The 27,254-nt window shown below is 37.3% G+C and overlaps 6 protein-coding genes across 10 annotated transcripts; 2 read left to right on the plus strand and 4 right to left on the minus strand.

Annotated features, from left to right (window-relative positions):
- Positions 1 to 1,542: 1,542 nt before the first annotated feature.
- Positions 1,543 to 3,954, minus strand: LOC113674769 (large ribosomal subunit protein uL1). The gene is made up of 4 exons (XM_027191264.2): positions 3,913 to 3,954; positions 2,982 to 3,283; positions 2,683 to 2,855; positions 1,543 to 1,781 (listed from the first exon to the last, which is right to left on the minus strand). Exons 1-4 carry the CDS (start codon positions 3,915 to 3,917, stop codon positions 1,611 to 1,613), a joined length of 651 nt encoding a protein of 216 aa, XP_027047065.2. The 5' UTR covers positions 3,918 to 3,954; the 3' UTR covers positions 1,543 to 1,610.
- Positions 3,955 to 5,159: 1,205 nt separating this feature from the next.
- Positions 5,160 to 9,047, minus strand: LOC113674733 (uncharacterized). Its single transcript, XM_027191225.2, has 8 exons — positions 8,893 to 9,047; positions 8,740 to 8,811; positions 8,241 to 8,401; positions 7,488 to 7,571; positions 6,721 to 6,906; positions 6,215 to 6,265; positions 5,860 to 5,910; positions 5,160 to 5,408 (listed from the first exon to the last, which is right to left on the minus strand). Exons 1-8 carry the CDS (start codon positions 8,981 to 8,983, stop codon positions 5,283 to 5,285), a joined length of 822 nt encoding a protein of 273 aa, XP_027047026.2. The 5' UTR covers positions 8,984 to 9,047; the 3' UTR covers positions 5,160 to 5,282.
- Positions 9,048 to 9,080: 33 nt separating this feature from the next.
- On the plus strand, positions 9,081 to 14,110 carry LOC113674736 (PRELI domain-containing protein 2). 2 transcript variants are annotated; one of them, XM_089197680.1, is made up of 6 exons: positions 9,081 to 9,245; positions 9,661 to 9,718; positions 10,909 to 11,018; positions 11,506 to 11,660; positions 12,308 to 12,416; positions 12,533 to 14,110. In XM_089197680.1, the coding sequence occupies exons 1-6, from the start codon at positions 9,171 to 9,173 to the stop codon at positions 12,590 to 12,592; spliced, it is 567 nt and encodes a 188-aa protein (XP_089053806.1). In that variant the 5' UTR covers positions 9,081 to 9,170; the 3' UTR covers positions 12,593 to 14,110. The 2 variants fall into 2 exon arrangements, with proteins under 2 accessions (XP_089053806.1, XP_027047030.2); XM_027191229.2 differs by having other exon boundaries at positions 10,945 to 11,018.
- LOC113674734 (uncharacterized) lies at positions 13,739 to 16,654 on the minus strand. Of its 2 annotated transcripts, none has more exons than XM_027191226.2 (3): positions 16,423 to 16,654; positions 15,246 to 15,491; positions 13,739 to 14,343 (listed from the first exon to the last, which is right to left on the minus strand). In XM_027191226.2, exons 2-3 carry the CDS (start codon positions 15,486 to 15,488, stop codon positions 14,047 to 14,049), a joined length of 540 nt encoding a protein of 179 aa, XP_027047027.2. In that variant the 5' UTR covers positions 15,489 to 15,491; positions 16,423 to 16,654; the 3' UTR covers positions 13,739 to 14,046. The 2 variants fall into 2 exon arrangements, with proteins under 2 accessions (XP_027047027.2, XP_027047029.2); XM_027191228.2 differs by having other exon boundaries at positions 15,246 to 15,603; positions 16,423 to 16,554.
- Positions 16,655 to 18,234: 1,580 nt separating this feature from the next.
- On the minus strand, positions 18,235 to 20,966 carry LOC149049972 (uncharacterized). Of its 3 annotated transcripts, none has more exons than XM_089197681.1 (3): positions 20,741 to 20,966; positions 18,925 to 19,124; positions 18,235 to 18,575 (listed from the first exon to the last, which is right to left on the minus strand). In XM_089197681.1, the coding sequence occupies exons 2-3, from the start codon at positions 19,102 to 19,104 to the stop codon at positions 18,273 to 18,275; spliced, it is 483 nt and encodes a 160-aa protein (XP_089053807.1). In that variant the 5' UTR covers positions 19,105 to 19,124; positions 20,741 to 20,966; the 3' UTR covers positions 18,235 to 18,272. The 3 variants fall into 3 exon arrangements, with proteins under 3 accessions (XP_089053807.1, XP_089053809.1, XP_089053808.1); XM_089197683.1 differs by having other exon boundaries at positions 18,925 to 19,110; positions 20,741 to 20,885; XM_089197682.1 differs by lacking the exon at positions 20,741 to 20,966 and adding an exon at positions 19,782 to 19,943.
- Positions 20,967 to 22,943: 1,977 nt separating this feature from the next.
- LOC113674726 (uncharacterized) lies at positions 22,944 to 24,892 on the plus strand. Its single transcript, XM_027191213.2, has 4 exons — positions 22,944 to 23,092; positions 23,519 to 23,573; positions 24,133 to 24,219; positions 24,499 to 24,892. Exons 2-4 carry the CDS (start codon positions 23,525 to 23,527, stop codon positions 24,747 to 24,749), a joined length of 387 nt encoding a protein of 128 aa, XP_027047014.2. The 5' UTR covers positions 22,944 to 23,092; positions 23,519 to 23,524; the 3' UTR covers positions 24,750 to 24,892.
- Positions 24,893 to 27,254: the final 2,362 nt, after the last annotated feature.

A 27,254-nucleotide genomic window follows, 5' to 3' on the forward strand; every position in this document is an offset into this window, starting at 1 on the left:
GCTTAACCTTGAAGATCTACCTCCACCAACTTCTGAGAAAAAACTTTTAACATCTGGCGTCAAGAAAAGTGACTTGACTAAAATCTACCTCCTACCATTCAAAGCCACGAGAGAAATCAAATTGATGATGTTCCAATACAAAATCATTCACCGAATTTTACCAACAAATAGCTTGTTACACAAAGTGAAAAAAGTTGCCTCGCCCTCCTGTCCCTTTGTCCTTCTGAGTGTCAGACCCTGTAGCATTTGTTTATAAACTGCATGTACGCAAGATCTTTTTGGAATAGATTCCAGGAGTGGTACATGATCTCTAGTAATACGAAACTGCTGCTGTCAGAACTAGAGATTATGTTCGGAATAATTCGCTGTCACACCTACTGTTTGGTCCTCAACCATCTCATTATTTTGGGTAAATATTTCTTATATGTTAACGCTTTAAATACCATAACATACCAGTTCAATGATTTTGTCTCACTTGCACCTGAAAAAATTTATCTAGAAAAATATATTGCAGTTTCTCATAAGGAGAAGGAATTTTGGAACAAATGGACATTTTTTTCTGTCTTTTTAAAATTGTATTGTGTCCTTTTTCTTCTCAACCTTTGTATTTTGATGTTTCTTTTTGCTACCTATTTATTTAATAATCTATTAAATTCTAGAAAATGAAAACCCTATGTAGTGTTAATTAACAAACAAAATTCTTATTAATGACTCAAACAATAATGTAAATAGATCAACTGTAATTCAATTTGACCAGTGTAAATGTATTGTAATATATGTATTGTAAGTAAGGCAAGTTGATGTAGTGTAAGCGTCGTGTAAGAAGTGTAGTGTAAATACCTATGTAAGTATAATATACAGAGAAAAATTGAAAAAACTTTAACCCTTTAACTCCCAGAAGTGATCCACATGAAACTTCTCCCTATCATGTTCACACATTATCCAGAAAACAGGTTATGAGAGTACTCAAATGTATCAGGTAGAAGTTTGAATCCTGATCTAAAACCAAATTCATTTATGTTATTTACAAGGAAGTGTGTAACGGCCAGAGGGAGAATTTACAATCACATCTTAGGAGTTACATGGTTAGGAGCTACTAAAAGAGAATCAGGAAGGAGGGAATCCCACAACACACAACTGTGACTTGTACAGGCAATGTTTTTCTTTTCTGGCATAAGTTACCTTGTCAAACAACTGAGGTCTCTATTGAAGTGAAAGAAGGACAAAATATTAGGAGTATGTAAACTGTAATTACAGAGGACCTTTAGTGTATACTTTCCAGGTTATTCTTGTCTCTAATTTGAACCCAAGTTTGCTGAAAACCTTAAATGACCTCAACCAGGTTTGATGTTGAATAACAATCAATGTATGAAACAAATAATTTTAGCCTTATCGCTAGGAAAGTCTGCATATGTGTAGTCTCCAGCAAGCTGCACAAGGCAAAACAAAAAAAAAATTAAGAATGTGTTTTTGAAAGGCTGATTCATCTGCATTTTCAACTGCAGTCTCAATTCTACTCTTCATCAAAACAAATGACAGAGGTTAACATATCAATGCACTTTTATTGACTGTTCATAGTACAACTGAAAGTACATGTACTGCTCAAGTGCCTAATAAAGACGCTGGGGTTTTCCCATGGTGCTCTTGATATAGAGTGCACGTACATTTTGCCAGTTCTTCTTCAGTAAAGACACCAAGAAATTGACTGCAAGATAGACATTTGCTGCAAGTTCCTCATCAGACATCTCAATATGACCAATAGCCACAGCAAGACAGAGAACCTAAAGACCATCAGTAATGTAAAACAGTTAATGTGCAGAGAGCTGGAATCAATAATCTCAGTACTCTTGTAAACATAAGTCAACATAAATGGCATAGAACAGTCTTCAATTAAATGGTGAGAAGAAATCTAAGACTGCATAGCTTTAACATAGTGCTGAAATGTAATTTGTCCTAAAACTTTCACTATCCTCCTAAACTGGAAACTAACCATGATTTGGTTAATCACAGTTTGCTTTGAAGTGGCCAGTTTGCTTGTATTATTTAATTTGAATATCAAAGCTCCTTAATATTTTTCATGTGTTCTGATTTGCAACTGTGACTACACTGTTTTAGTTTGGAACACCCAATCAAAAAGACCTCTATATTTCAGAAATGAATTGAACTTTACCCATTGCATCCCTAGAATTCCTTGCAGTTTTCAAATACATTAACTGTGCATTACAGTTATGCTTTAGTGACTGAGTCAATGTGTGATTTGCTGTTTATCGACCAAACGGTCTCCCCACAGATTTAAGACCCTGGGTGCAGGTCCGACCAGAAAACTTTCCTGGTCTTCCAGAATACAAGGCCTTACCAGTGCTCAAAGGATGATTTAACTACTGAATTATTTCCATATGAAAATGAAAAGTGTTTGAAAGTAACAACATTTTGAGACTCATTGCATGCAAGTGCTGTGATTATAATGCTAACAAAAACAGCCACTTGCCACAAATGATTAATCCCTAAGTTTACAGGATTTTGAGGGAATGAACCACCTTCGAGGTGCATGTATGTAAGCTGACAAGATCGTATGCATATCCCATGTTGTCTGATTTTGGAAAGAGTTTTGTCTGTTCATATGTATACATTAACCACTGCATTACCATGAGCACTGTGCCTTATTTCTGGTGAACATCCTACCTTCTTCATTTGAAACTTGATGGTGGAGCGCACTTCCTCTACTTTTTGCACCATGTTGTCATTGTGGGTCAATGCTGTGGGAAACTTGCCAGCTTTGTTCAAACCAGGTCCCAGGATACGAGGAATCTGTCTGATGAGACTGTCAGAGGCCAGGAAAGCATCATACTTTTTGGCTGAAATTAACACATCAACATAAGAGTCTTAATGTTTAAGGATACTATGCAATTATCAAATTAAAAAAAACAAAAGTCACAGCAACTCGTTCAATTAATACGTAAGACTCAAATTCTACAACTCACCCAGCTTTTTAACAAGTTTCTTGTTCTTGTTCAACTTTTTCAAAGCTTCAGCATCCATACAGGGGATGTCATTTGCCTTAGCCTCATCACAATGTGAGGCATCACCAAGAATACAGACCTTGAGCTTCGGTCGAGGAATATTCTTAAGCTTCACGGTTCCACTAAAACGCTTGTCCTTCTGAGGATCATAGTTCTTTAAACTGATTTGGAGCTCAACGGTCTCAACAAACTTCCTTTTCTTGTCCTTAGCTCCTTGGAGGACAGCACCACAGCACTCATAAAGTGTATCACGGTGGAGCTTACTGGTAAGGAAGTAAGCAAGCAAGCAAAAAAGTTACTTTTCTTTAGTTACGTACTTGCATCAATTGTCCTTAAAGTTTTCAAATTTTGCGAAGCGCAAGTTTTGTGAAGTTGCATAATGCATTCAGGATGATCAAGAATCATCAGCGTGCGATGCACTGTAACCTTGATGACCACTGTAACTATAACAGTGTTTTCCGTTCGAGGAATTGAAGATCAATTTCAACTGCTAAGGGATTACTTTAAATAACATTACGCAGTGAAACACAGAAAGAAGTCTATGGATTTAAGTATCAAAAATCTCGAATAATGCAACACCTTCAAACTCGATTTCAGTTGATCAAGAGATTTTCAATCATCAAAAGGGTGTTCGGGTCACAGACAATTTCGCTCTTCAATACTTCGAGGAATCGACAACACTCGACTACTTCACATTGCTACAATGATCGATCGCCATTTTGCCTTTAACTCCTCATTCCACAATCTCCTCAAATTTAATCTTGATGAAATGGTTGAAACCATATACTTCACACTTCAAAATTAGAAACACTTTTCCAATTCATTTTGGCATGATTTGGTTTTGGATGGCCTTATAACAACTACAAAAATTGAAGATTGCACTTGCGCCTACCTCATTTTATTACAGTTGGCGAGCAGAGAGAGAGAAAGAGAGGAAGGCTTACAGTGAAAAGCCGCAATTATACTGCGGGCGCGTCTCTAAAAAGATTCATTCCCAAGCTCTCTCACTCCGACTAGAAAAGCAGAGAGATTGTGATTGTCTCTGAATGGAAGGGCATTACCTACCGGTTACCGGCTTTCAAAATAGAGATTATCACCTCCAAGCGAAGACGAGAAAAAGACTAAACTATCCTAGACAGAAAATTGGTTGACATCAAAATTCATGTGCAGTTAATTTTTATTCTCAAGGAAAGACTGGGAAACTTGAGTGACAGATTTTGAAGACTGTTGAGGATTCAAGTTTAGTTAAAGTACTGTACTCGTACGCGGCAATCAACACTAGCAGAGTAGATCATAAAAAAATTGCTGCTACACTTCACAACCGGTCGTGACTTACACCAGGATTAGAAATCACAGTTTTCTTTTCGCGACTTTACCGACAGACAAAATGATCCAAATGATGTCGATAGCACTCCATTCTCGACAAACACGCATATTAATTTAAGTTTCTGGATTAGACGGTATCGATCACCATAGAAGTTTTATGTTTATATTCGTAATCTTCTCACTCAGAATGTTAACTGTTTGGGCAAAGTTAGCACAATGTTCTGTTTGACTTTAATTTTTTTGGTATGCTGAAAAGGCACAGTTTTTTTGTGTTTTTCAGTCGCAAAGCAGCAAACGCGAAGGGCGAGTCACAACAGTATAAAACAACGAAGTTCAGAGTTTTCTCACCCAATGCCTACACAGGAAGCTTTCGCTTTGGCTGATGGTAGCCGTACACAGGACATTTATCACATAGCACCCTCGTGTGTGGTGTGGGTGGTGGTTAACCCCTTAACTCCCAAGATCTGATTGTTAATTCTCCCCTGAAGCTTTTGCACATTTCTTTGTACATTACTTACAAAATTCGGTGGTAGATCAAAATAAACAACTCAGTTCTACCAGATAAGTTTGAGTTCAAAAAATATCATCATCTGTTCGCTAGATCATGTATGGATATTAAAGGGAGAAGTAACAAGCAATCATTCTCTTTGGGAGTTAAGTTAGGTTGGTGGAGAACCTGACCACAAAATAGGAAGGTTTAAGGTTCTTCTGCGGCTTCGAAATTCGGAACGGCGATTGAGTTTGCCTTAAAAATGTTTGATGTTTTGGGCACTGAACTAAGGACACAGAGGAAAACAAGTAAGTACAATGTTGTGGGTTACTACGGATCTTTTACTGAGCAATGCGTTGCAGCGTAAGCACTGATTAGAGAAAAATCACACTCTAGCGCATTGGGACTCTCCCAATCCGTCTTTCGAAAGAAGTCCTGCCGGTCGGTTACTTTTTGCGTCCAAACATCACACCCAATGCCTTGGACAACTTTTCATCGTGTTTCCGTTCCTTCTCCGTTAGAATTCTTAGTTGATATTGAACTGCTCTGTTGGACGGGTCAAGTGTCAAAGCCTGAAAAAGAAAGTTAATTAATTTTGGGTGGGTTAACCTTCGCTTTATATGGAAATTTCCTGACTCGTATTGAACTCAAATTTACAGAGATCGAGCTGTGGAATTGCAAATTGATCCTCGACGTCGGAGCCTTAACACTGCACGCTTATTTTTTAACTGACACGTAGTTTTCATTCCTCTCTCTCTCGTTTCTAGATTTTTTTGCCTATGAAGAAAACCCTAAAAAAAATCGAATACTTGTACCATCCCGTTTATTCTTAGATTCAATCAGTGTGTTTCATTGGGTAAGGTCAACTCAAAGACGTTCACACGATTACCTGCGCTAAACTAAGACCAGCATATCACGGTTGAAATCAGGATTCTAGATCTTAAATGACCGTTTTTTTCTCATGGAATGGCATGCTTTAGTTAACTTATTTTTCCTTCCCTGCGTTAATATAAACTACGGTACCTTCTCTAAGTCCCCTCTTGCCTTCTCAAACTCATTCAAGATAACAAATGCCTATGGAGAATTAGGACACTATTTACCAAAATAAATAAAGTACAACCGTGCACATTTTAAATAAAGACAAAAAACAGTATTTGAAAAGTAGCTCTTCTGTTTTTGCATGAAGAACTTGTTAAGATATCTCGCTATAGACGTTATGCAGTAACACCACGCAACACAGTGTTTTAAAACACGTAACAACTCAGATTGCCTACATATGCGCTAGTGCCTTTTCAATATTAAAAACATTTTAAATAACCTCAACAAGTAAATCAACCATTTAGGTGGAAAAGGATATCTGTATATAATATCATCTCACCTGTCCACGTCTGTAGAGAGCTTTAATATTTTCTGGCCATAAACTTAGTACCTACAGTACAAGTTCAAATAAATATTAAAACCAAAATAATACCAAAATGTACTATAAACCTGTATCACAAAAAATTAATATTAAATAAACAACTGAAATTTTTGAGTGATTGATGGCAACTTTAATAACACTACATGTACTTCTGACGTGCTTGATGTCAAACAATAAAACTAGAAAGCCCTTATTTTAACATTCTAAACTAAACAGTATTAAAAACAAATCTGTAGCAATCCCTTTGAAAATAACCCTTTCCTTTTTGTTTCCTTCTTTCTGTGAAACACAACAGTTTTTAAGCTCCCAAATAAGCTACATGTAGTTCAATGGGTTGCATGACAATGGTTTTCAATCTGGAAGGCTTAATATGGCCAGCAATGTTACTACAAATAACTTTGTACATGTGACATGTACTAAGTCATTATTACAAAGTGCACAACTGAAATGCACTCAGTTCTAACCTTTGTACAGTTAAGTGCTACAAAGTCATACTGTCCTAGCTTTCCTTGGCATGCAGATAAGTTGAGTAGACAAGCAGCCTTCAGTTGTTCCTGTTCTTCCATCTGTTCAGACAATGTGTTGTCTATCAAAATCAACTGTTTAAGGGCTTGGCTATAACGCCTTCCAGCGCAGGACCATTTTCCAGACTTAAAAAGAATCATAAGGAATACATTACAAAAGCAGTTGCACCAGAGGAGGATTCAGGATTTTTCTAACAAGGAGGTTCAACATTAAAGAGGAGGGGGGGGGGGGGTTAAAAAGTTTTTAAAAGCAAACATCACAAAAGAAGGCTTATGACTATGTAATAACATAAATTAATGTGAACTAAGGATATTACATGACAGATGATACAGAAGATTTTGTTCAATTGTAAGGTTGGTAATTTAAGTAGGGAGAGGGGTTTACACACCCCCCGCATTCTCCCTTAGGTTCATCTACGTCCACATGCATGAGTACTGGGATGGTTCATACTGGACAAACTGAAGCTTTGACTTAAGGCAGCTGACAAACAACATACAGAAGCCACACTTGACATACACATTTAGGACATGTACCTGTCCCTGGATTTGAATAACTAAAATATGAACAGATTTGAATGATTGGAATATGCTTAGTGTGATTTACTCTTTAACAACACTTCACGGCAGTCAGGGAATGAACTAAGAGAGCACTGCAAAAAACGAGGTGTGTCAACATTTACACAATGAGCTGGGAAATGAAAAGCAACCTTGAAACAATCTGTTCCTTTATCTTTATGGTGTTTGGCGAGAGACATTTTCTCCTCTGGAGTAGTTTCCCAAGGCTCTTTTGCCTGCCAAAGTAAAAGGAAAAGTTGGAGGAATGTGAAGTGCATGTGTTGAGATTTTTCTATAATTAAGATACCAATTGTTCTGGATAAAAAATATCAGTTCTGGTCAGTAATTTTTTTTGAATATACTATGTATACCCCTTCAGCTTGTTTCTTTTGTTAATAATTTTAGGTCATGGGATAGTCACAGAAAACTTTTTTTCAAATTTCATTCTACTTCACATGCCTTTGTACAAGAAATATGGTGAAGATTATAGTGATCATCATCACAGCAATGAACACCTATAAGCAGTAGTGAAAATTACTGGGAGTTGGTCATTTTGTTTGTTTGTAATAAATCTGTGTCAGTAGTAATGAATAAACAACTGCCAATAATACACATTATATCTTTGAACTGCTGATTATTTAAATGAAGATGAGAGTGATCACCGTGCACTAACAACACTTCTTAAGTAATAGTGAAAATAAAGCTGAAAAATTCAGGCTTGTTTTGTTTTGTTCGCTTGTGAGCTCAGTTGTAAGCTTAATTGTTAAGGCACTGCACTAGAATTTGTAGAGGTCATAGGTTCAACTCCTGAACAAACCTGAATTTTTTTCAAAAGCAGTATCTCTATAAGATGATAACTAAGGAAATTTTTGTATATGCATGTATGAATTTACAGTAAACTGTACCTTGGAGAAGGAAAGAAGTTCAAGTTCACATTTTAGATCCCTTTCAAAGACAATACCAAGCTCTTGGCACAAATTGTCATCATCAAAAGGTATCGAACAGACTTCTTGAGCATGCATACATTCAAGGCATTTGTCCAAGGTCTCAGATACCTCATTGTCACCTTCAGAGTTAGCAAAAAAAAACACAAAGATAGAATATATTCAATAAATGCATGATTTAATTGACATGACCCTTTTTTCAGTCAGCTACAAGTTACTTAATCTGAGAAACTGTCATTTTATGTATTTCACTGAATTAACAATGGTATCATCAAGAAAAGGACATAGTGGTACAATTTTTGTAACAATATAAACAAACAAGAAAACGTAAATTTAACATGCTGGATAAATCGAACGCTTGTAATTTAATGTAGTGTTTTGAATAATGATAATGGCGATTCATGACCTGGGAATACACTTGAACATGCCAAGTAATCAAACTCGTACATAGATTACTTACCTTCGCCTATAACGACTTCCTTCTCGGTATTATGAAGAATTGTGCCATCCTGAGAAGAAATCTTCAGTTTGACTGCGATGAAGCATATTTATAAATACAATTAAACATTGCAGATGAATCAAATAAAACGTAAAATGTGACTTAAACCGTCACCTTTACATGATGTTCCATAATTCGGTGTTTCTAGTCCAGTTCCTTTTTGAATTATAGTCTTCGTTAAGGCTGAAACACGGGTATCAATCATTTTCGTCCGCCATGTTGGAACAGAAATAAGCTTTGTTGTGATTGGCTTATACCGGAGAATGGACCAATTACACGGCTTTTAATATATTAAAGTCTTAATTGACAAAGAAAAGAATCGTGCTTGTGAGTGCTTTATCGCACGAATTTTTGTCCCTCCTTTTTCATGGCGGAAGCGATCTTCTGCGGTAATGGTCCGGCATGTTGAAATTAACCATACCTTTAAACATCCATTTGAGAAAGTGATCAGTGCCTACTTTCAAAAGGTTTGTTAAAATACGTCAGTACAGTACATGCATGTGTGTTAATAAGTACAGAGCACAATTAAGAAATTTTTGTCCAAGCAGAAGAATGCAAATTTGTAAATATAATATAGGATATGTCTAAAGGGTTATATGGGGCTTTATCTTTCAGTGTATCACCAGTAAGATGTACATGCATAATTAAGTATGGGGCTGTGCGGAAATTTTTCCAAGTACTCAACTACTCATACGTTGTGAATCAAATTGTGATTACTGTACTTTTGACCGCCACATTTATGTTCACATTTCAATGCTAGACCTCATGCAATGTAACGAATCCCTAACAGTTGTACAAAAATAAGGAGTTGATAGTGACTGCCTCTTTTTCTTTTTCTCACTGTTGTGCACACTTGTGTTTACATTGTATGCTCAACAATAGTACACATGTGGTAAGGATTCCAATGTGACCTCCATAACAGTACTGCAACACAAAACAGGTACGTCGTCTATGTTGCTGTATTCCACTTTTATGAGGTCTCCAAGGGCTGTTTATTTTGAACGATATGTATGCTACTCATTTCCTATATCAGATGGTACGTATCAGGAAAAACATTGAAATGGCCTCTTAATAAATTATTACTGCTGCAGTTCATTTGATTCAGTGGTGTTACTAATGATAGAGATGCTGATAGAGACACTGCCTCAGTCATTTTAGAGTGACTGGCCCATTACAAATGGCCAAAACTGATTTTACTCCATTTTGTTTATAAACTTCTGTTGGTACCATTATTGAATGTGTCATATTCTATATAATATCATATAGACTAATTAATAAATTTACCCACTTATGGTACTTTACAGTTGTAGAATACAGTACTATTTACAATATGTGACCCTCCACAGGATGTCAGGGAATAAGGTGAATGTATGCACATGGCATGTTTTAGCATGCTCGCATGCTAATGGCATGACTTACCTACCATGCAGATATGTGCATAAAAACTATTGATTCTGGAAAGCGTGTTGTAGCTATTGTTCATATCTGGCTAACATGGTAGAGATTTGTTTCAATAACATGGTAGATTTTTTTTTTTTTTATAACACGCTAAGTTCCTTTGTTTCCTTAACAGGCAAGCTTATCTCATGTAAGCCACTTTACTTTGTTACTTGTGTTTGTCAGCTTCTCAATTGTGAGAATGGTGTTTATAATTACGTACAGAATATAAGCAGATCTTCTGTCCAAGTCAAAAGTTGTAATAAAAAAGGAGACATTTATAGTAAATCATGGCTCTTTCCCTCAGGATTTTCACAATCTGCTAGGTGTATTGGTGAGCTAAAAAGCCGTACCACTTAGGATATACTTCTTGTACAAATGGAAAGCAACTTTAACTTTAAGAGACGTGTTATAAAATTGTATTGTGCAAAGTTGCAAGCAAGATCTTAACACGTTTCTTTTATTTCTACCGTTCAAAGCAAGATAATGGCTGCAAAGTTGATGAGGCAAGTAACTAACATGCAGCTAACATGGTAAAAGTTAGTTCTTTTGTTTTAAGCGTGCGAGTGTGCATTGTGCATGCATGCACCTTATTCCCTGAAAATTCCCATGGAGGGTCATAGATGGCAGTTTCCCTAACTTAAGTCACATTCTCATTTCTGCACTATATTTTTTGTTTTTGCTGTAATTAAGTTGGCTATGTTTTGTTTGGTTTTTGTGATCTTGAAGACCCAGAAACTGGAGAAGAATATATGTTAAGAAGAGGAGAGTGTGTGAATGTTTTGCCTGGTTTCTTTAAAAAGGTATGAACTTATAACTATACATGCACATTACGTTGATCATTGTTCTTGGATGACAATGCACAAAACTATTTTTTTCCTAACATATGTCATACTACTTGCAAACAGAGTTCTAAGGTCTGAACTCCCATCTCACTGCAAGTCAAGGTTTGGTTGATACCTATACTTTTAAACATTTTTATCATTCTTGCATGTCTGTTAAAAAAAACTAAAGCATTTTGACCTCACTCATGTGCTTTTATTACTGTACTTTTTTAATTTGTGGTCATCTGACTTTGTTAATCACTTTGAATAAATGATTACAGACTGTAAGTGAACTCCACTTAGTCCTATTACCATTACATGTAGAGACACTTCAGACTGTTTTTTATGGCAGCATTGTTATGCACTTCTTTAATCAACAGATGGTAAGTAATATTTCAAGCACCCATAAAAATAAATTACCTCACAGAAAAACTTAAAGTTGTTACTGTAAATGTTCTATTTCTAGCTATGTCCATTCCCAGCAATTCAAGTAGAAGAGGAAGTATGGCTTAATAGTAAGGAGAGATGTCTTCGTCTTCATAGTTATAGTCTTACATGGTCTAAATATGCGTCCCTGGAAGAGTTCAGCACTTTTAAAGCATGTGAAAACAATCCAAACTGGTATGTCACCTACTTCATGTACACAAATAAATTTCTCGGACACTCAGAAGCAAATAATGATGCAAGAGGTATATGAAATGGGGCTTTCAGCTGAATGCAATAGTGCAGCCAAAATCACCATTTTATCATCCTTTTTGTCACTTGTTTTCCCTTAGGTCTGGGAAGATACTTGAGAGATGGTTACTCAAAACTAGTGATACACTTTTAAAGCTACTTTATGCAGTCAGAGAAATACATTTGCATACATTAAACAAAATAAATGGCAAAAAATGTTGATTTTGTTTGTTCTCAATCTTGATTTCACAAATTTTACAAATTATGTTTGTACAAATTGAGACAACACTTTTATATGACTAGCACATTTAACTTAAGTTGCCTCCTCTCCTGCCATGTACTTGTAGATTCTGAGACTGAAGAATCATTGAAAAATAATTGAACAATCATTAAAAAATCATTGAAGAATCATGGAAAAATCATTGAAGAATCATTGAAGAATTGTTGAAAAATCATTGAAGAATCCCTGAAGAATCCTTGAAAAACCATGGAGGAATCATGGAAGAATTATTGATCAGAAGAGTATTTTTGTATGGTGGTAAATAATTAATTTTGGTGTAATTCCAACCATGTTTTATTATATCCCTTGGCAGGACATCATTTGAGCAGCATGGTAGTATCAGTGTTTATGGTGTTGGCTCATTTATTGGAGGAATGATGGAATCTTTTGGACAGTCATTTCTTCAACGTGGAGCAAACAAGGTAAAAAAGATCAATTTAAGAAAATTAAGAAATCACTCTTGCCTATCACCTCTAATTAACTTAATATGTTCAAATTTTTGGTTATTTTACCCAGCTCAGTTTTGTTTTGTTTGCAGGGTTTTAACATTATGGAAGATCTGATAATGACAATGAGTGGAAGGTATACAGAAGCATGAAAGAGTCAGCCTTGACTAGAGCACATAGAGTTTTAGTTCTGCTAACCAATTTTTTCTACAATTTTTTTTATGCTGAAAGATTTTTTGAGTTCTCATTATGAAATGAAAACAACCTGTTCATTTTAAGACAGCACAATGGTGTGGAAAGTTCACACTGAGATGTTACCGAGTATTCTTTCATTAGTTAGGGCTCTTTTGTAAGGACCAAAAAGTCTCTGATTGCTTTCAAGATAGCAACGTTCTTTCTTGAACTTTTGAAGTCCTCAATGTAATATATTTACAGATTAAAAATGTATGATATGAGGAAAAAAAACAAAATTGGTTGGTCCAATTACAGGTTGTCAGTTAACTGTTGTTTGACCACTGAACTTTTGTTGATGATTAATGAGTTTTAAACAGGGATGATTATAGATCACTACCTGCATTTCTCTTGAGGGCTGTTGCATAAAATCTCTCCTTTGCTGAAACCTTCTTTGAATAAAGGCAGACACCAATTTTCTACACAAAACCAAATTTAAGTGGATGGCTTGAACAGAAATTTGAGCTTTATTGAGTTTTAAAATGTTTATTCCTGTAAATAATTTTGTTCAATTTTTTTGTCCACCTGAATTGGTCATACTTGAAATGTTGACTAGTCACTTTGTTCTATTTGGGTTATTAATCAACCAATGATTACTTGTACAATGACAGTAAACTATTATTCGGTAACACTCTATAGGGAGTGAACACTTCCGAGTGTCCAGTTGGTACCCTTTTAGCACAGGTTTCAATGTTTTGAGAAATACAATTTGCTACAAAATTCGGCTCCTTTTCAGCTTCCCACTCTTGCATTTTGGACCTCCTATCTTCAAGTTTATTCCTGATGTGAATTTTCTATGGCTATTTGTGGGTTTTTCGATTTCAACCTCCACTATATTCAGATGTTTCAAAATCTGCACAAGACTACTTGGGAGTGGGGTCTCATCAAAAGGGGTGAAAAACATTGATGTACTCTTCCTTTTGGCTTCTGGTCTTTCCCTGGCATTCTAGCATATACAAATAAACATAGCTTTTGGAGAGGAGATTTAAAAGAAGTGCTCAACTAAATGAGTGATTGTCATATATGTTGGGAGAGGGGAAGACTCCAATAATATGAGACAATGTCAATGACTGGTAATTGAGATTTAATTAATTGAAGCATGATCAATGCTCACTGGACAGAAGTGTCTGACCTGAGAAAACTAACCTTGCAAGCGATAGGCAATAGTTAAATTTCAAACCGATCATCCAATTGCTAAGAACATTAATTGAATTCTTAAATCCAAACTTAATTAAGAAAAAATACTATTTAAAAAAAGGAAACAATTTCAATTTCAAAGCTGTTAATTTACTTGATAATTTTTTTCTCTTTAATACATGTATATTGTTATCCTGTTTCTTGCAAGCTACAGATAGGATGATTCATTTGGAATTTTTCACGCAGCACACCCTGTAGCTTGTTTAACATCGTTAATAAACTTCTGCACGGTTCCTTTCCCAGCTGAAGTGTTGTAATATTTCTTCCAGTACTGAGCTTGAGCAGTAAGGTCAGCTGGAATAGGAGCAGGAATCCTGGCGAGAAACAATCGAGAAGCCAATCCGGAGTACAGCGGCTTTTCCAAATCTGACCATGAAGTTTTTTCCCAGTCTATATGCAGTCGCTCCTTAATTCGGTCCCAGTACTTCCTTAGGCCTTGCTGGATAACTGTTTCGCGATAGCCAATAGAGTCCACCTATGACGAGGGTATTATGAATGGGATTATAAAAATAGGTGGCGCCTGAAAGATAGCTATGACCTGCGCGCAGGCTCTCTTCAGCGCTGCGTCATGAGTGGCGAAGCGCGTGAGTCGAGCTGTCAAGCGTGCGAGCTCGAATGGCTCGCAGACTTGAACGCTTTGGCTTCGCCATCCATTGCACTGCACCAGCGAGAGCCCACGACATAGAGGCAGAACAAGAAATACTAACCCATCAAATGAAGTACATATTTATCAGCTCTGGTGACTCGACCTTATATCATGCTCTCGCTGTTCACTTTCAACACGTGTTCATACGTATTTCAGTACTCTCATCTCTAAATTGGTCCCTTTAGTATTATTAACTGGTTGATACCGTAAATTGTCCACTGTAAAGAGCCTCAAAGCTAGCCTTTACGGTGGCCAATTTACGTTATCAACTCAGTTGATAATACTAAATTACCCTGTTATACTATCCCACCGACGCAGCACCACAGTTTCTCTAGTAACTTACACCCTTTATTCTCAATTGGTACTGTTTAGCGGTGCTGCATTTCCGTAAAAGGCCGTAAGAGGTTTGTGTTATTGGAGGGGGGGGGGGGGGAGGGGAAGGAGGGGGCAAGAAAAACACGCACCTTCAATCGGTTTGTTACTGTTATAGTCTGTGCCGGATATTGGGGGAGTACGGAAATAGTCCATTTGTTAAAGACTTTCCGAGAGAGCTGCAAGTATCATAATTGGGTTATTATGCCGCATGCCTACTCCCCTCGTATTCCTCTCTGGAAATTAAATGAATACCATTACACTCACTCCCCTCCCCCTTTCCCCCCTCTCCCCCCTCATCACTACCCAACCGAGTCTCAGATCACTGTAGGTATCTTTTCCCGGACCAATATCTTTACCTGCCAAATTCCCCCGTAATAAGATGGCCTATACGTTCCTGGCGCCACTCCATATTTGGACTCGACCCAGGCAACGCGACAAAGGAACTTGTGATCGTTTGGAAATATACCCAAGCTATTGATCATCTCTACAACATCGGCAACCACATCGCCTCCTTTTCCTTTTGGGGTGTAAGGAGAGTCAGCATCACAGCCTAGAAAATGTTGGGCGACGAGACCGAAGACTATGATCGTCAAAAGCATGTTCTGCCAAGAAAAAATGTTCAAGAAATGAAAAAGAGATGAGTACGAAAGAGGGTAGCGACAACGGTGAGCAGAGGTGGGTAGCAGTGTCCTGTGTAGTGGTTCACGTGGTCTCCTTTTGGACCGAAACAATAAGATGAAATTAATAACAATAATTGAATCCCGACGATCAAACTTCATTATCAATAACTTCGTTGTGTTTTGTTTTCGAAGTTGTTTCTGTTTCGATCATAGTTTCACAAGTAGAGGCACATTGACATTGAAATCTCAAGCATTAAAAAATTTCAAAAGTCAGTCACGGTATACTGAATATGGGTCTCTCATAACGCTATCTAGACAATTTCAAGCTTGATTTAATCATTCCAATTGCGCCGGTTAGGCACGTTAATACCACATGTTTGATTTAGAATAAACAGACCAACAGATGTGAAAGTCTACATATGTTTTGTAAAGGCGTTCACTTAAATGAAGTATTTAATGGATTCTCCTATCCTCTCACCATAACTCACGTAAATCTAGATATTGTTTAGAAGTTACTTAGAGTATTTATTTTGCAGAATGTGATCACTAGTCGGGAAATCGAAAATTTTTTTTAAAAATAGATTATTGCTAATTAGTAATTTTTCTGAGGGGAAATCGCAAATAAGAAAATGAATGTCGTCTGCATTGCTCGCCCTGTTTTTTTTTAGAGGCCGATGCTGGAAATGCAAGATATTCGTTGGTAACTATTGTAGGTCAGAACCTCAATTTTAATTACGGTGCTCGAATGCCAATTTCTGTTACATTTTAAGGCTGATTCGTGTCTGAGTGGGTCAATCAGGAATCAAGTCTGAGCCCTAGTTATAGAACAAGCAGTAAACATCACGAAAATTGCTGTTTAAATTCGCATCTAACCGCGTGCATTTTGCTTACTTAAACATAAAATTCGTCTTACCACTGGGGTTCTCAGATAGCGTCCTCTGGTCTTCTTCTTCGCACGCTAGAACTAATGAAATAATTTTCTTTTCTTTCCTGTTTTTATAACTGATCCTAATAAAAAATGATTGGTTAACTAATGAGGTGGTATGATATGACCGATGAACCTTGACAACGATTATATTGCAATTTTCGGTTTCGAGATGATACGTTTCTGAAACGGATGACGCAAATGATGAAAGGATTAACCTGATACGTGATATTCGTGCTTTCATCTTTGATATCAATGCGAAGTGTTTCTTTCATCAACATCACAATGTTCAGGTGTTGTCAGTTTCACTTTTGGTATAACATGTTCCGGTAAATAGCTGACCATATTGATTTTTAAAGTCAGACGTGTAGATCAGGTGAGGCCAGGTATGCTACGATAATTTAGTTTTCCGAGTTTTCGCCGATCTACAGCATCATGGAATCTTGATTCCATCTACATTTCTTGATGATGCCGTAGATCGACGAAAGCTCGGAAAACTTAATTATCGTAGCATACCTGGCCTCACTTGATCTACACGTCTGACATTATAACACCTTCCTACTCAAGGACAAAATCCAACGCTTGAAATTGACTTATGTTCGTTTTAGCCAGCGAAAAGAATGAGGCAGAATGACTTGGTGTTCTGAGAAAGGAAATCGCGTATTAATGAGAAAGGTTCAACTGTCAAATTGAAGTATACTTTAAAATGTAGGTGTCTTATCTTTCCGCTGTCAGATTGATGAGCTACCTAGTGCTTTCCGCCTCAACGCAAACGTACTTACATCACGACAATCCCTTTCTTAACATCCAGTTACGCAAAATGTTTATTTTGACTCAAGATTTTTTTCTCCAAACTTAAGGTTACTTCCCACCTACGCGGGTGTCCTTCGAGAAAAAATTCGTATGCGCGCTACTTTTACTAAAATCCGAGCAAACTATACATCAGAAGAAAGCTTAATAAATGCAGTTTACGATAAAAAGATAATTTAAGCGACTTTTTTTTTAAAGGAAGTGTCAGGAGCCGGTAAGGCGTGAAACGATCGAGGGTTCTTCTATTGAATTTATCGGGTATCGGATGCCGCATTATGAGCCAAATGGCTGCACGCTCTTACTCACAAGGCATCAATCAACAACAGTGTGTCAGGCTTTTTCGATATTCTGATGGTTGTCTAGATGTCGATATCTAAATTTGGGTAGCTAAAAATATGCGAGGCGTGTTGCGTAAGTGCACGTCATGAGACAAATATTTCAAAGATCAAAATTTCCCGACACGCTTTCGTTTTCCATTATTCCTGGAACGTTTGGGCGAAATTTGATGATAATCGGTCAAATCCATTTACCCCATGAATTCGCTCAAAGTGGTTGTATTCCTTACAAAATCATATGCGAAAGGTTCGAAAATAACTCGAGCCAAGCCAGCAGATTATCTGGGCTCTTGAAATTCTGATGACATTATGCCCCTTTCAGTTCCAGCAGGAGAGATCAGTTGCTCTTACCACTTTATTGCCGGGTAGTAATCATAGTATTTCACTGCCATCCAGTTCAATGCCGACCACTTTGTTTTGATAGTTTGAAAAGTCCCTTATAAGTTTAAAAATAAAAGTTTTTGTTTCAATGAATTCTGAGCACTTAGACCAAATGCTTAAACATAGACATTCTATGGAAGAGAAAATGAATTTGAGCTATTGACCACAATTATTTCCTTCGTCTTTCACCAGTATTTCGCCCAGGGCATCTATCATAGAAATAAAAATACGTTTACAATACCATATGGCCCGTATTATTGCGGCAGACTGGTAATTTTTATGGTCTTTTATTGAACAGATTCGTCATCTATTTTACACAGCGCAACCTTTGGCGTGTTTAACATCATCAATAAACTTCTGTACGGTTCCACTACTAGTGGCAGCTTCTGTATTGTAGTGAGTCTTCCAGTACTGAGCCTGACCGGTCAAGTCCCTTGGAATAGGTGCGGAAAGCCTGGCGAGGAAGAGCCTAGCAGCCAATCCAGAGTACAGCGGTTTTTCCAAATCTGCCCAACTTGTACTGGTCCAGTCGATATCAAGCTCGGCTTCGATTTTGTCCCAATATTTCTTCAGACCTTTCTGAATAACAGTCTCTCGATATCCAATCTCGTCCACCTACGCAACAAAAGTGCATTACTTAAAATATATTCTAGGTCATTCAAGGTTAGACAATGTTGGAAAGGCAACATCGCTCTATCCATAGAGAGCTGTTGCATGGCTTTGTAAGCCCATTTGCCAGTGTTAAATGATGTGAAAAATAATGAAGAAATTCATTTAACGTTCTCTTGGAAATTCTTCAAAATATTACTATTTTTAGATCTACCCCCGATTTCGAAAGTTTGTATTAATTTTTTTCGAAGGGAAATACATTCTCATCAAAGCCGGGGCGAGGTTAGAGAGTTATTCACGATAGTAGTTTAGAACCATCTTATTCAGGTGAGAAAATTAAATGCTAAGCTTATACCTGCCAAATACCTCCATGGTAGCCACGTCTATATGTACCAGGGTCTTCACCATATTTTGATTCCACCCATGCTATGCGGCAAAGGAACTTATGATCATTTGGAAATATTCCTAACCCATTGATCGTGTCTACGACTTCTTTCACAACGGATGAACCCTTTCCCTTAGCTGTAGTAGTCATGCTTTACTGGAGAAAGAAGACTAGAAAACAGAAAATTCATCAGAGGGGTTTTACGATGGAAATTATATAATGAAGGATTAACTTACAGGAATAACCAATCACGAAGGATCAATTTTCCTTTACGCTGGAGCATTAAATACGTTTTAACCGACTGTGTCTTTTTCTTATTACGTTAAGAGTTTTGTCTCAGAACCAAAATTAGACAGTTACTTGCGAAATTACATGAATAATGTAATGAAATTATGGACAATCCGCTAAGGACAACACAGAAGATATTTAAGAAAACACGAGCTCCGTTGTCGCAGTGTATAAGCTACTGGTTTGGAATTAAACAGCCTTATGTGAGGGTTTCAATGGGGTGATGGCTTTTAGGGGTAACGGTTAAAATTTTGACCATTTTACGGTTAACGGTTAACATCATTCTATTGTTGTCACTGCTAATTTTTTTTTTACGGTAAACTATCGGTTAAAATTTGTCAATTTTTTTTCCCAACGGATAATTTAATTTTTGGCCTTTTTACGGCGATTGTTTAACTTCATGAAGATCCTCTCATGTCAGGTGGCGATAAATCACCGAACTAAATACGTCTTTCATATGCAAAAAAACAAAACAAAACAAAAACATTGCGACATTCACTCGAGTGTGTCGGAAATGATAGTGAAACCTATGCAATTACCTCTTCTCGCTAGAATCCCTGTGATGTAATGCAAAATAAAAAGTTTTAGATGTCCTAACTAGAAGCCCATAAAAATAACCAAAAATTTCTTTAAAATCGACCGGTAGATTATTAGCTTTCCCTTATCGGCGATAGACGCTGCTTACACGTAACTGAACACACTAAATAACAAATCTTCAGGTGATAAAAGCGAAAGTTCTCGGCGGAAGTGCTTAGCAATCTGGTTTTCAGTTTCTACCTGTCATGTCTCATAATTCAGACTTCATAAGTTGTTCAACAAGGATTCAGAACGAAATAGAGGTTTATTAGAAGCGACGGCGATGTTGAGTATTTGCATTCGACGCATACTAACTCGCCCCTTCGATGACTGCTACAATAACATCTCAAACGAAAAAGCTGGTAGTATTGGCTTGACGTATTCGGCATGGGATAAATTTTGAACATTACCGGTGCCAAATCACTTAACGACATCCACCATTTTCTCACATAGCTGTATATGTAGCTTGACTCTAATCCTTAACTGATTAGTGCTTTGCCTGTTTGATGGCATTTCAATGAAATAGGCGTAAAGGCGGAAGGGAGGCTTGCCACGACTTGGCTCTCTTAGCATCTTTTGTACTGATATATATATATATATATATATATATATATATATATATATATATATATATATATGTGAATATGCTCTTAACAAGACGCTTAAATGTCATAGTGCACGTAGCATAATTTCTTAAATCAAGTGGAGGAACTGGTTTGATTAAAACATCGGTCGCTGTGCGTAGAAAAAGCAATTGTTTACCAAAACGGAAGTGGTGAGCGGGAGGTTTTCTTCACTCTTACGTGACAAAATTCATAAGAGAGTCTATTATCAGGACTAACTTGGTAAGAGGGATACTATTTAGTTTTATAAACACAAAGCCTAAGCTCTTAGTACAGGAAATTAACTTCATAGGACTTACCCAAGCTTTTCTGTTCGATCCTTTGTTAAACAACAGCCCAAACGGACGATTTGATGCTTTCAGGCAGCTTGAAATGATAATGATATTAATTCTACATGTATTAGCATATCTGGACTGATTTACAATTATAGACAGCGGGTTGGTCAGTTTTTCCAGATGTTGATGTAAAATTTTAAACGCAGTGTCATTTGTAATACAATCCCCAGTTTTTAAAATGATGCAAAAGATTATTTTTTTCTCGGAAAAGAGATACGTAGTAGCTTTACAATAATCTTATTGACTGTAAGCCAGTTCTGGGAAATGACTCGTAATTCGAAAATCGTTAGCTTTCCCAGGTTTGGACAGCTTAACGCGCAGTTCCTGCGAAGCAGTGGATTTTTTATTTTCTAAAATCTGATTTAATTTAATGATTGCCACTCAGAAAACATGGAATAAAAAAGATTGATTAAAAACCGATTGAAGTTCACCTAAAAATCTGAGGTAAGTATATTTCACCAAATGTAAGGTGTTTCCTCGAGAAAAAAAAAAGTTATCGAACATCTTTTTTTAACTTTCCTTCGATTTTCTCTACTCACGTCTGTTTCAAAAAATGTAACTGAAAAGATACTTAGGTCAGTGTGCTTGTTTAAGAGATATTATGTACCGAACTTACCCCGTATTTATGCCTCTACGGGCACTAATCACGCGCGTCATTTCATCGGTTCACGATACACTTTAAACTTGAAAAAAAACTTGATGGGTAGGAAGTCTTAGGGATATAGAAAAATTTTATCCATAAATTGTGGAAAAAGTCACGCAATTTTAAACGACATCGACTCAACACATTCCTTAAGGTCATAATTTGCATCATTGAGTGCAGGCTTTTCAATTAGCTACATCTTTTTTTCCCTTCGATGACTTTTTTTTTCTAGTTTCGTCCAATTTAAAGGGAATAATTTGTACACCAAAATTATGTAGTAAAAAAATGTAGGTCATCGTGCTCGTTCAAGAGCTACAGACCATTGTACCTCTTTACCTGGTCCATTTATTGAAAAAACAGTGCCGTGTTCCAGGTATGCGCGCGCTTATTCGCCTGATTACGTGATTTTTATCCGCAGTAAAGGATTTACCAGTGCAAAATTGAGGAATCACCTTTAGCGAAAGAAAATATTGATGCAAGGAAAACGTCCCGTGTAAAAATGTAGAAATTTTTGAAATGAAATTCTGGCTGGGAAAGGGAGAATACTCGCATATGACTCACGGAATAAATATGACACACGGGATTAAGAACATGTGAACCGAGCGTATGTATTTTAACCCGTGCTGAGTTGTCAGCATCGCGTATATTACCCGTTGGCTACTTAGAAACTGATGCTTGGGGTGAAGAGTTCTTGACAGAAAGAATTCGCCAGCAGTGAAGGAATCTGAGACCCGTTAGAAGCTCAACATGTGAAGAAGATCTCCTAATCCTCCAGAGTTGTGGAATTATTTCATACATAAAGAGAATTACGCATTTCCCCGTGGTATGAAACATGGTTTGAAATAGCTTCGTAACACTGGAATCGGTACCAAAGGCATCTGAAGCAATCAGGTTGCACCAACTCCAAATTAGTGATACGAACTTTCACTAGAGAGAACACAGGTAAAATGCTCTCGTGATGGTGTTGTTAGCCCACGGTATGAGAACTTACAAACAGGTAAGTACTTAGCATAACAAAAGATACCACCCGAAAACAATATGAAAGGCTCTCTCTTCATAGATTCTATATAACCTTTCAATGAATATTTAACGGACCCAAGAATAGGCCACTCTCACAACAAAAACTTTAGATGACAAGGCATAACAGTTCATGTATGAAATATGCTTGCTTGCTTGTCATCTCAAATTGTGGTAAAATTAGAAATTCCCATAACAAAGTTTCTTGCTCAAACACTAGTCTTGAGGGCTTTCCTGTAGCTGTACCGATAAAAAACTATTCCATATTTAAAACTTTATTGTAACCGAAAGCAGAAGGAAGCAAACTGATCATATTTTTATTTTTTTAGTTTGAAACATATTTCTATATTGCCTTAAAGGCTCTCAGATATATACTTTGCAACGCTAGTTAAATCCACGTTTAATGTTTTAATAATGTGTGGAGAATTTGGACATTCATCCATGAAAGATTGCTGACTTGTTGACTAGTCGTTGTTTTACGGAGGTTATTGACCCGACATGCTCAGGTTGTTGAATATCTTGTCTCATCCGTGGTTGCAATTCATTGGTTGCTGTGATATAAACAGGTCCACATCCTTCATTCTTAGTTCAAGGCTGACGATAAGTGATATCATAAATCACATTTTAAGTTAGCGGATATCTGACCCTGCAAACTGGTAAGTTCACTAGTGTATCTTAATACGCCTCAGATGGTTGTGATGATTTTCACAAGATGATCTTTCTCCAAGAACATTTTTTCCTTGCCGTGATCTGAACATCGAGACAAAAGTTAAAAAGCATGTTACTATTTCCTCATGACACCAACTTCTTTCAGCCAGGAGTTTAAATGGATGGCATCAAACTTTCAAGGAAAATTGACAAAATACTGGAGAGAAATTATGTGGGATCGTCTTTTAACTGTTCATAGGGATAGGCGTAACCTCGAAACGCTCAAAACACGCTACTGAAACTAGATTTAACGCTGCTAAAATGTATGAGTCACACTCCGCTTAACTTAGGTGATCATTTACACTGTTCTAAAAGTTACGTACTTCACTTGCATCTGAATGGAAATTGAATGAAAGACACGTTCTTACACTCAGGGAACCATGAAAGTTGTCATAGTTGCATTGATACTGTGCTGTGCCGTCATCAATGGTAAGAACGAAGTGCAATTTTAACATTTAAAAAACCTTCATGAAATACACTATCTTCGCTGTCTTCACTGCACCAAATCCGAAGAAAGTAGCTAACCATGAGCCGGTCATGGAGGCACCGCGGGCTCAGATCCCAGGTCAGCGATGAGCGTTTTCTTTCTACTTGGGCAGGGTTCTCTATATCTGGGATTCGAGTCCAAGGGGATCTTCATAATTATTTTTAAGACGTAGTTGAACTCATGGGAGTATTTTTGAGGATCAGCAATTCTTGCAATTCCTTTGATCGCACTATGTTTAAGAAACCAATAAACGTTTCTCTTCCTTTGCAAGATTTATGAAGTGGTCAATGGCTTGTTGTCGAAAAAGCAATAAAAAATAGAAACGGGATGTACAAATCCGTCTCCCTGTAGCAAGCTAGATTTGGTTGGTTTTCAGAGTCTTACTTTTTCAAGCACGGATGAATCGAGTATCGATAACTCTTACGATATATATTCAGCAATGGTCTAAAATGCTTCTTCTTGATATTATTTTATCCTTATAATCTGCTCAACCGTTTTAAGCGTATGGGCGCCCAATTGAACAACTGGACGAGAAACGCGTTTACAAACGAAATAATCCAGAGAAAGATTCAATACTGGTCATGAGAGGTAAATAAAAGATTGCTCTGCTCGTTCTTATGTTAATCGCAGCTCTCTTTAATAGTTTCATTAATTCGATAATACAGATAAATATCTTTTTTTTGGTTTGAAATTGTTTGTTAGTCTACCTATCTATTCCATTTCTTTTAAGCTTTGTTTGCTTGTTTACATGTTGAATTTTTGCGTATTTTGTTTTTAAATAAATTTCTGCTTCAATACTTTAGCATGGAGATTAAGTACTAATGAAGCATTGCTAGTCTTCAATTAATCCCCTAATCATGTTTCAAGCGCATGTAGGCATTCACTCCAATGAGGGAAGTGACGAAAGTTTAGTTAAAGAACCAGAGGAGGAAGAAGAAGATGAGGAAGAGTCACCCAGCGGAGACGAAGGGTCCTCTAACGAGGAACATCAATCAGAAAACGATGAAACAATCGATGATGCTGCGGACTCAAACAATGATCATCACGAGAACGAACACGATGATGAAGACGATAATGATGATGACGACGACGACGACGACGATGAAGATGAGGATTGATTTGCTTTATTACGTCACAGCTTCCTTAGGTGAACGTAGGGAATGGATAGTTGGAACAGAATCATAGTTGGATCAAGTCATTGTTTTTGTAATCACGTTTAGAAAAAGGTGTAATTACAGGCTAATTAAACTTGAGCGTTGTATGTCGCAGTATGTTGTTCACACAGATAATCTAACTGTAGCTGGGAAACATAAAACACAAAAAAGAACCTAAGTTGCCCACACCAGCGAAGCTCAGTTTGATTCACCATTACAACAAACGAAAGTAAATTATGCCACCCCTCCTTATTAAGATGGTCATAATTTCACATGGAAGCAACTCTAACTTGCCTCAGGTACTTAGTCAGCGGACCAATAGGCGAACGATCATTTATGATTGTTAGGGACGCAGCAACACTCACGGCATTTTTCCACTCGCTTTATTCGCTTGTCTCCGTTGCCTGACAACCTGGCAAACGGTCACCTGATCAAGTGATTATTTTCATTCCACGTTCTACGACAGAATTCTAAATTCCAAACGACGCATTAGCAGTCTGTGCTCCACAGTCCCCAAGAAAGAAAGAATGTCCACTTTTTAAATTCATTTTTGAAAAATGAGCCTTCAAAATCAATTCATGTCATCTAGGGTCTCCTTCTGAATTCTATAAAACAAGGGCAAGAAAATTTATTTACAAATGAAACAACCAGAGGATATAAATGTTTGCATTTGTTACGCAACAAAGGAACAAACTTGATTGTAACACATTTACATAAGTACGAGTTTGTAGCTTGTGAGATAATAGTCAATCTATAGGTTAAGGTAATTTAGTATTATCCACTGAGTTGATAACGTAAATGGCCACCGTTAAGAGTTTCAAAGCTGAAGTTTCAAGCGTTAGCCCTTCTTTAGGGTGAATGGAGGAATTGTGGGTTGTGTGTATGTTGATATGTAGAAATGCAGCTAAGCCATTGTTGGGAATAAGGTGACAAGAATACGAGAATGAATTAGTTGAATGAAAATCGCTCGTTGATATCGTGGGGATTAAGAGTGCTGAATTGAAAATAAATTTCCGTTCTGGGGTTTTGACAATCTTCTTTAAATAAGAATGGTTTTAGCTGACTTCGCATTTCGCGGCATTTCCTGGGCTGAAAATTGCTTGGTGTTCGAGACATATGGAACTCTTCATCCCCAGTGATACTTTGTCCAATTACATAGCACAACTACTGTACGTTGGCTTCACTATATCAGCACTCATCCTTTTATTCAACATTTCTGATTATTAAATTGGTCATCACCTACGAACGAGTAGAGGCACAGGCGGCCCAAGCTCCAGTTGTGAGATGATCATCTTGCGCAATAACAGTCATGGCGGAATTATAAGAGTTTGTATGGGAATATTTACGACCGCTCTAACGTATAAAATAATGCGTCAAATTCTCTAAAAAAATACCTCACCTTACTTTCACAGCGTATCGCTTGTTATATGACCGCTTACTTTGATGAAAAGAACGCATTTTAGCGAGTTGTCCATTTCGAGGTTTTCAACGTTCATAAGAAAAGCCCAAGGCTGAACACTCCATTTCCGAACGCCTGTTCCGAGAAGCGAAAAATCCAAGCTCAAAATGACCGGGCGCCCACAAATCCAACGCAGAATCCAAGCACATATACTGTAGTTTCATTCCAATTCACTAAAAACTCAATCTTCCCCGTGCAACCGACACTAAGTCGCAGTTTGCTTCAAAAATTTCCAGTTTAGAGGTTTCTAACAGCCCGCGGCCACATCAACCTTGACACACGACCGTTGAAAACCAGCTCGGTAACCCTACCTCCTTTTCAAACTGAGCTTTGCCGGGGACCATACCGTCAGTTATCGTCAATAAATTGTTTTAGAACCACGGGTCCCCTCAGTAGAAATCGATCAAGAGGCTTTTGTTTCGATCGGCCAATCGAATTCGCCTCCGGAAATGTTTACAAATTCAAAATAATTTACAGGCATAGTTGCAAACCGCACAGCTGATCTCGTAAATCTCGATAATTTCCTTTCAATTTCAGAAAGAAAAAATGTCCTCGGTAAAAAATAGTCTATTCCACGGTTGCAGCAGGGACGTAATCAATTCGAACTCGTATCTGAAATGGAAATCGTGGTAAGTATTGTTGCTGGATATCCGTGCGGACGAAACGAAATAACAGTTGTCTTGTTAGCAACATTAAACAAACTAAGTATGTCCAGATAGAGCTAAATTGAATACTGGAACAAATCCTTCCAAGGTTTTCCTCTGACTCCGAAAATGATCATTGGCCGATCGGCCGATCGAAACAATAGCCTCTTGATCGATTTCTACTGAGGGGACCCGTGGTTCTAAAACAATTTATAGACGATAACTGACGGTATGGTCCCCGGCGAGGCTCAGTTCAAAAAGGAGGTAGGGTTACCGAGCTGGTTTTCAACGGTCGTGTGTCAAGGTTGATGTGGCCGCGGGCTGTTAGAAACCTCTAAACTGGAAATTTTTGAAGCAAACTGCGGC

The sequence above is a fragment of the Pocillopora damicornis genome, chromosome 2, assembly GCF_964200805.1.
Source record: "Pocillopora damicornis chromosome 2, jaPocDami1.2, whole genome shotgun sequence".
NCBI classification, from domain to species: Eukaryota; Metazoa; Cnidaria; class Anthozoa; order Scleractinia; family Pocilloporidae; genus Pocillopora; species Pocillopora damicornis.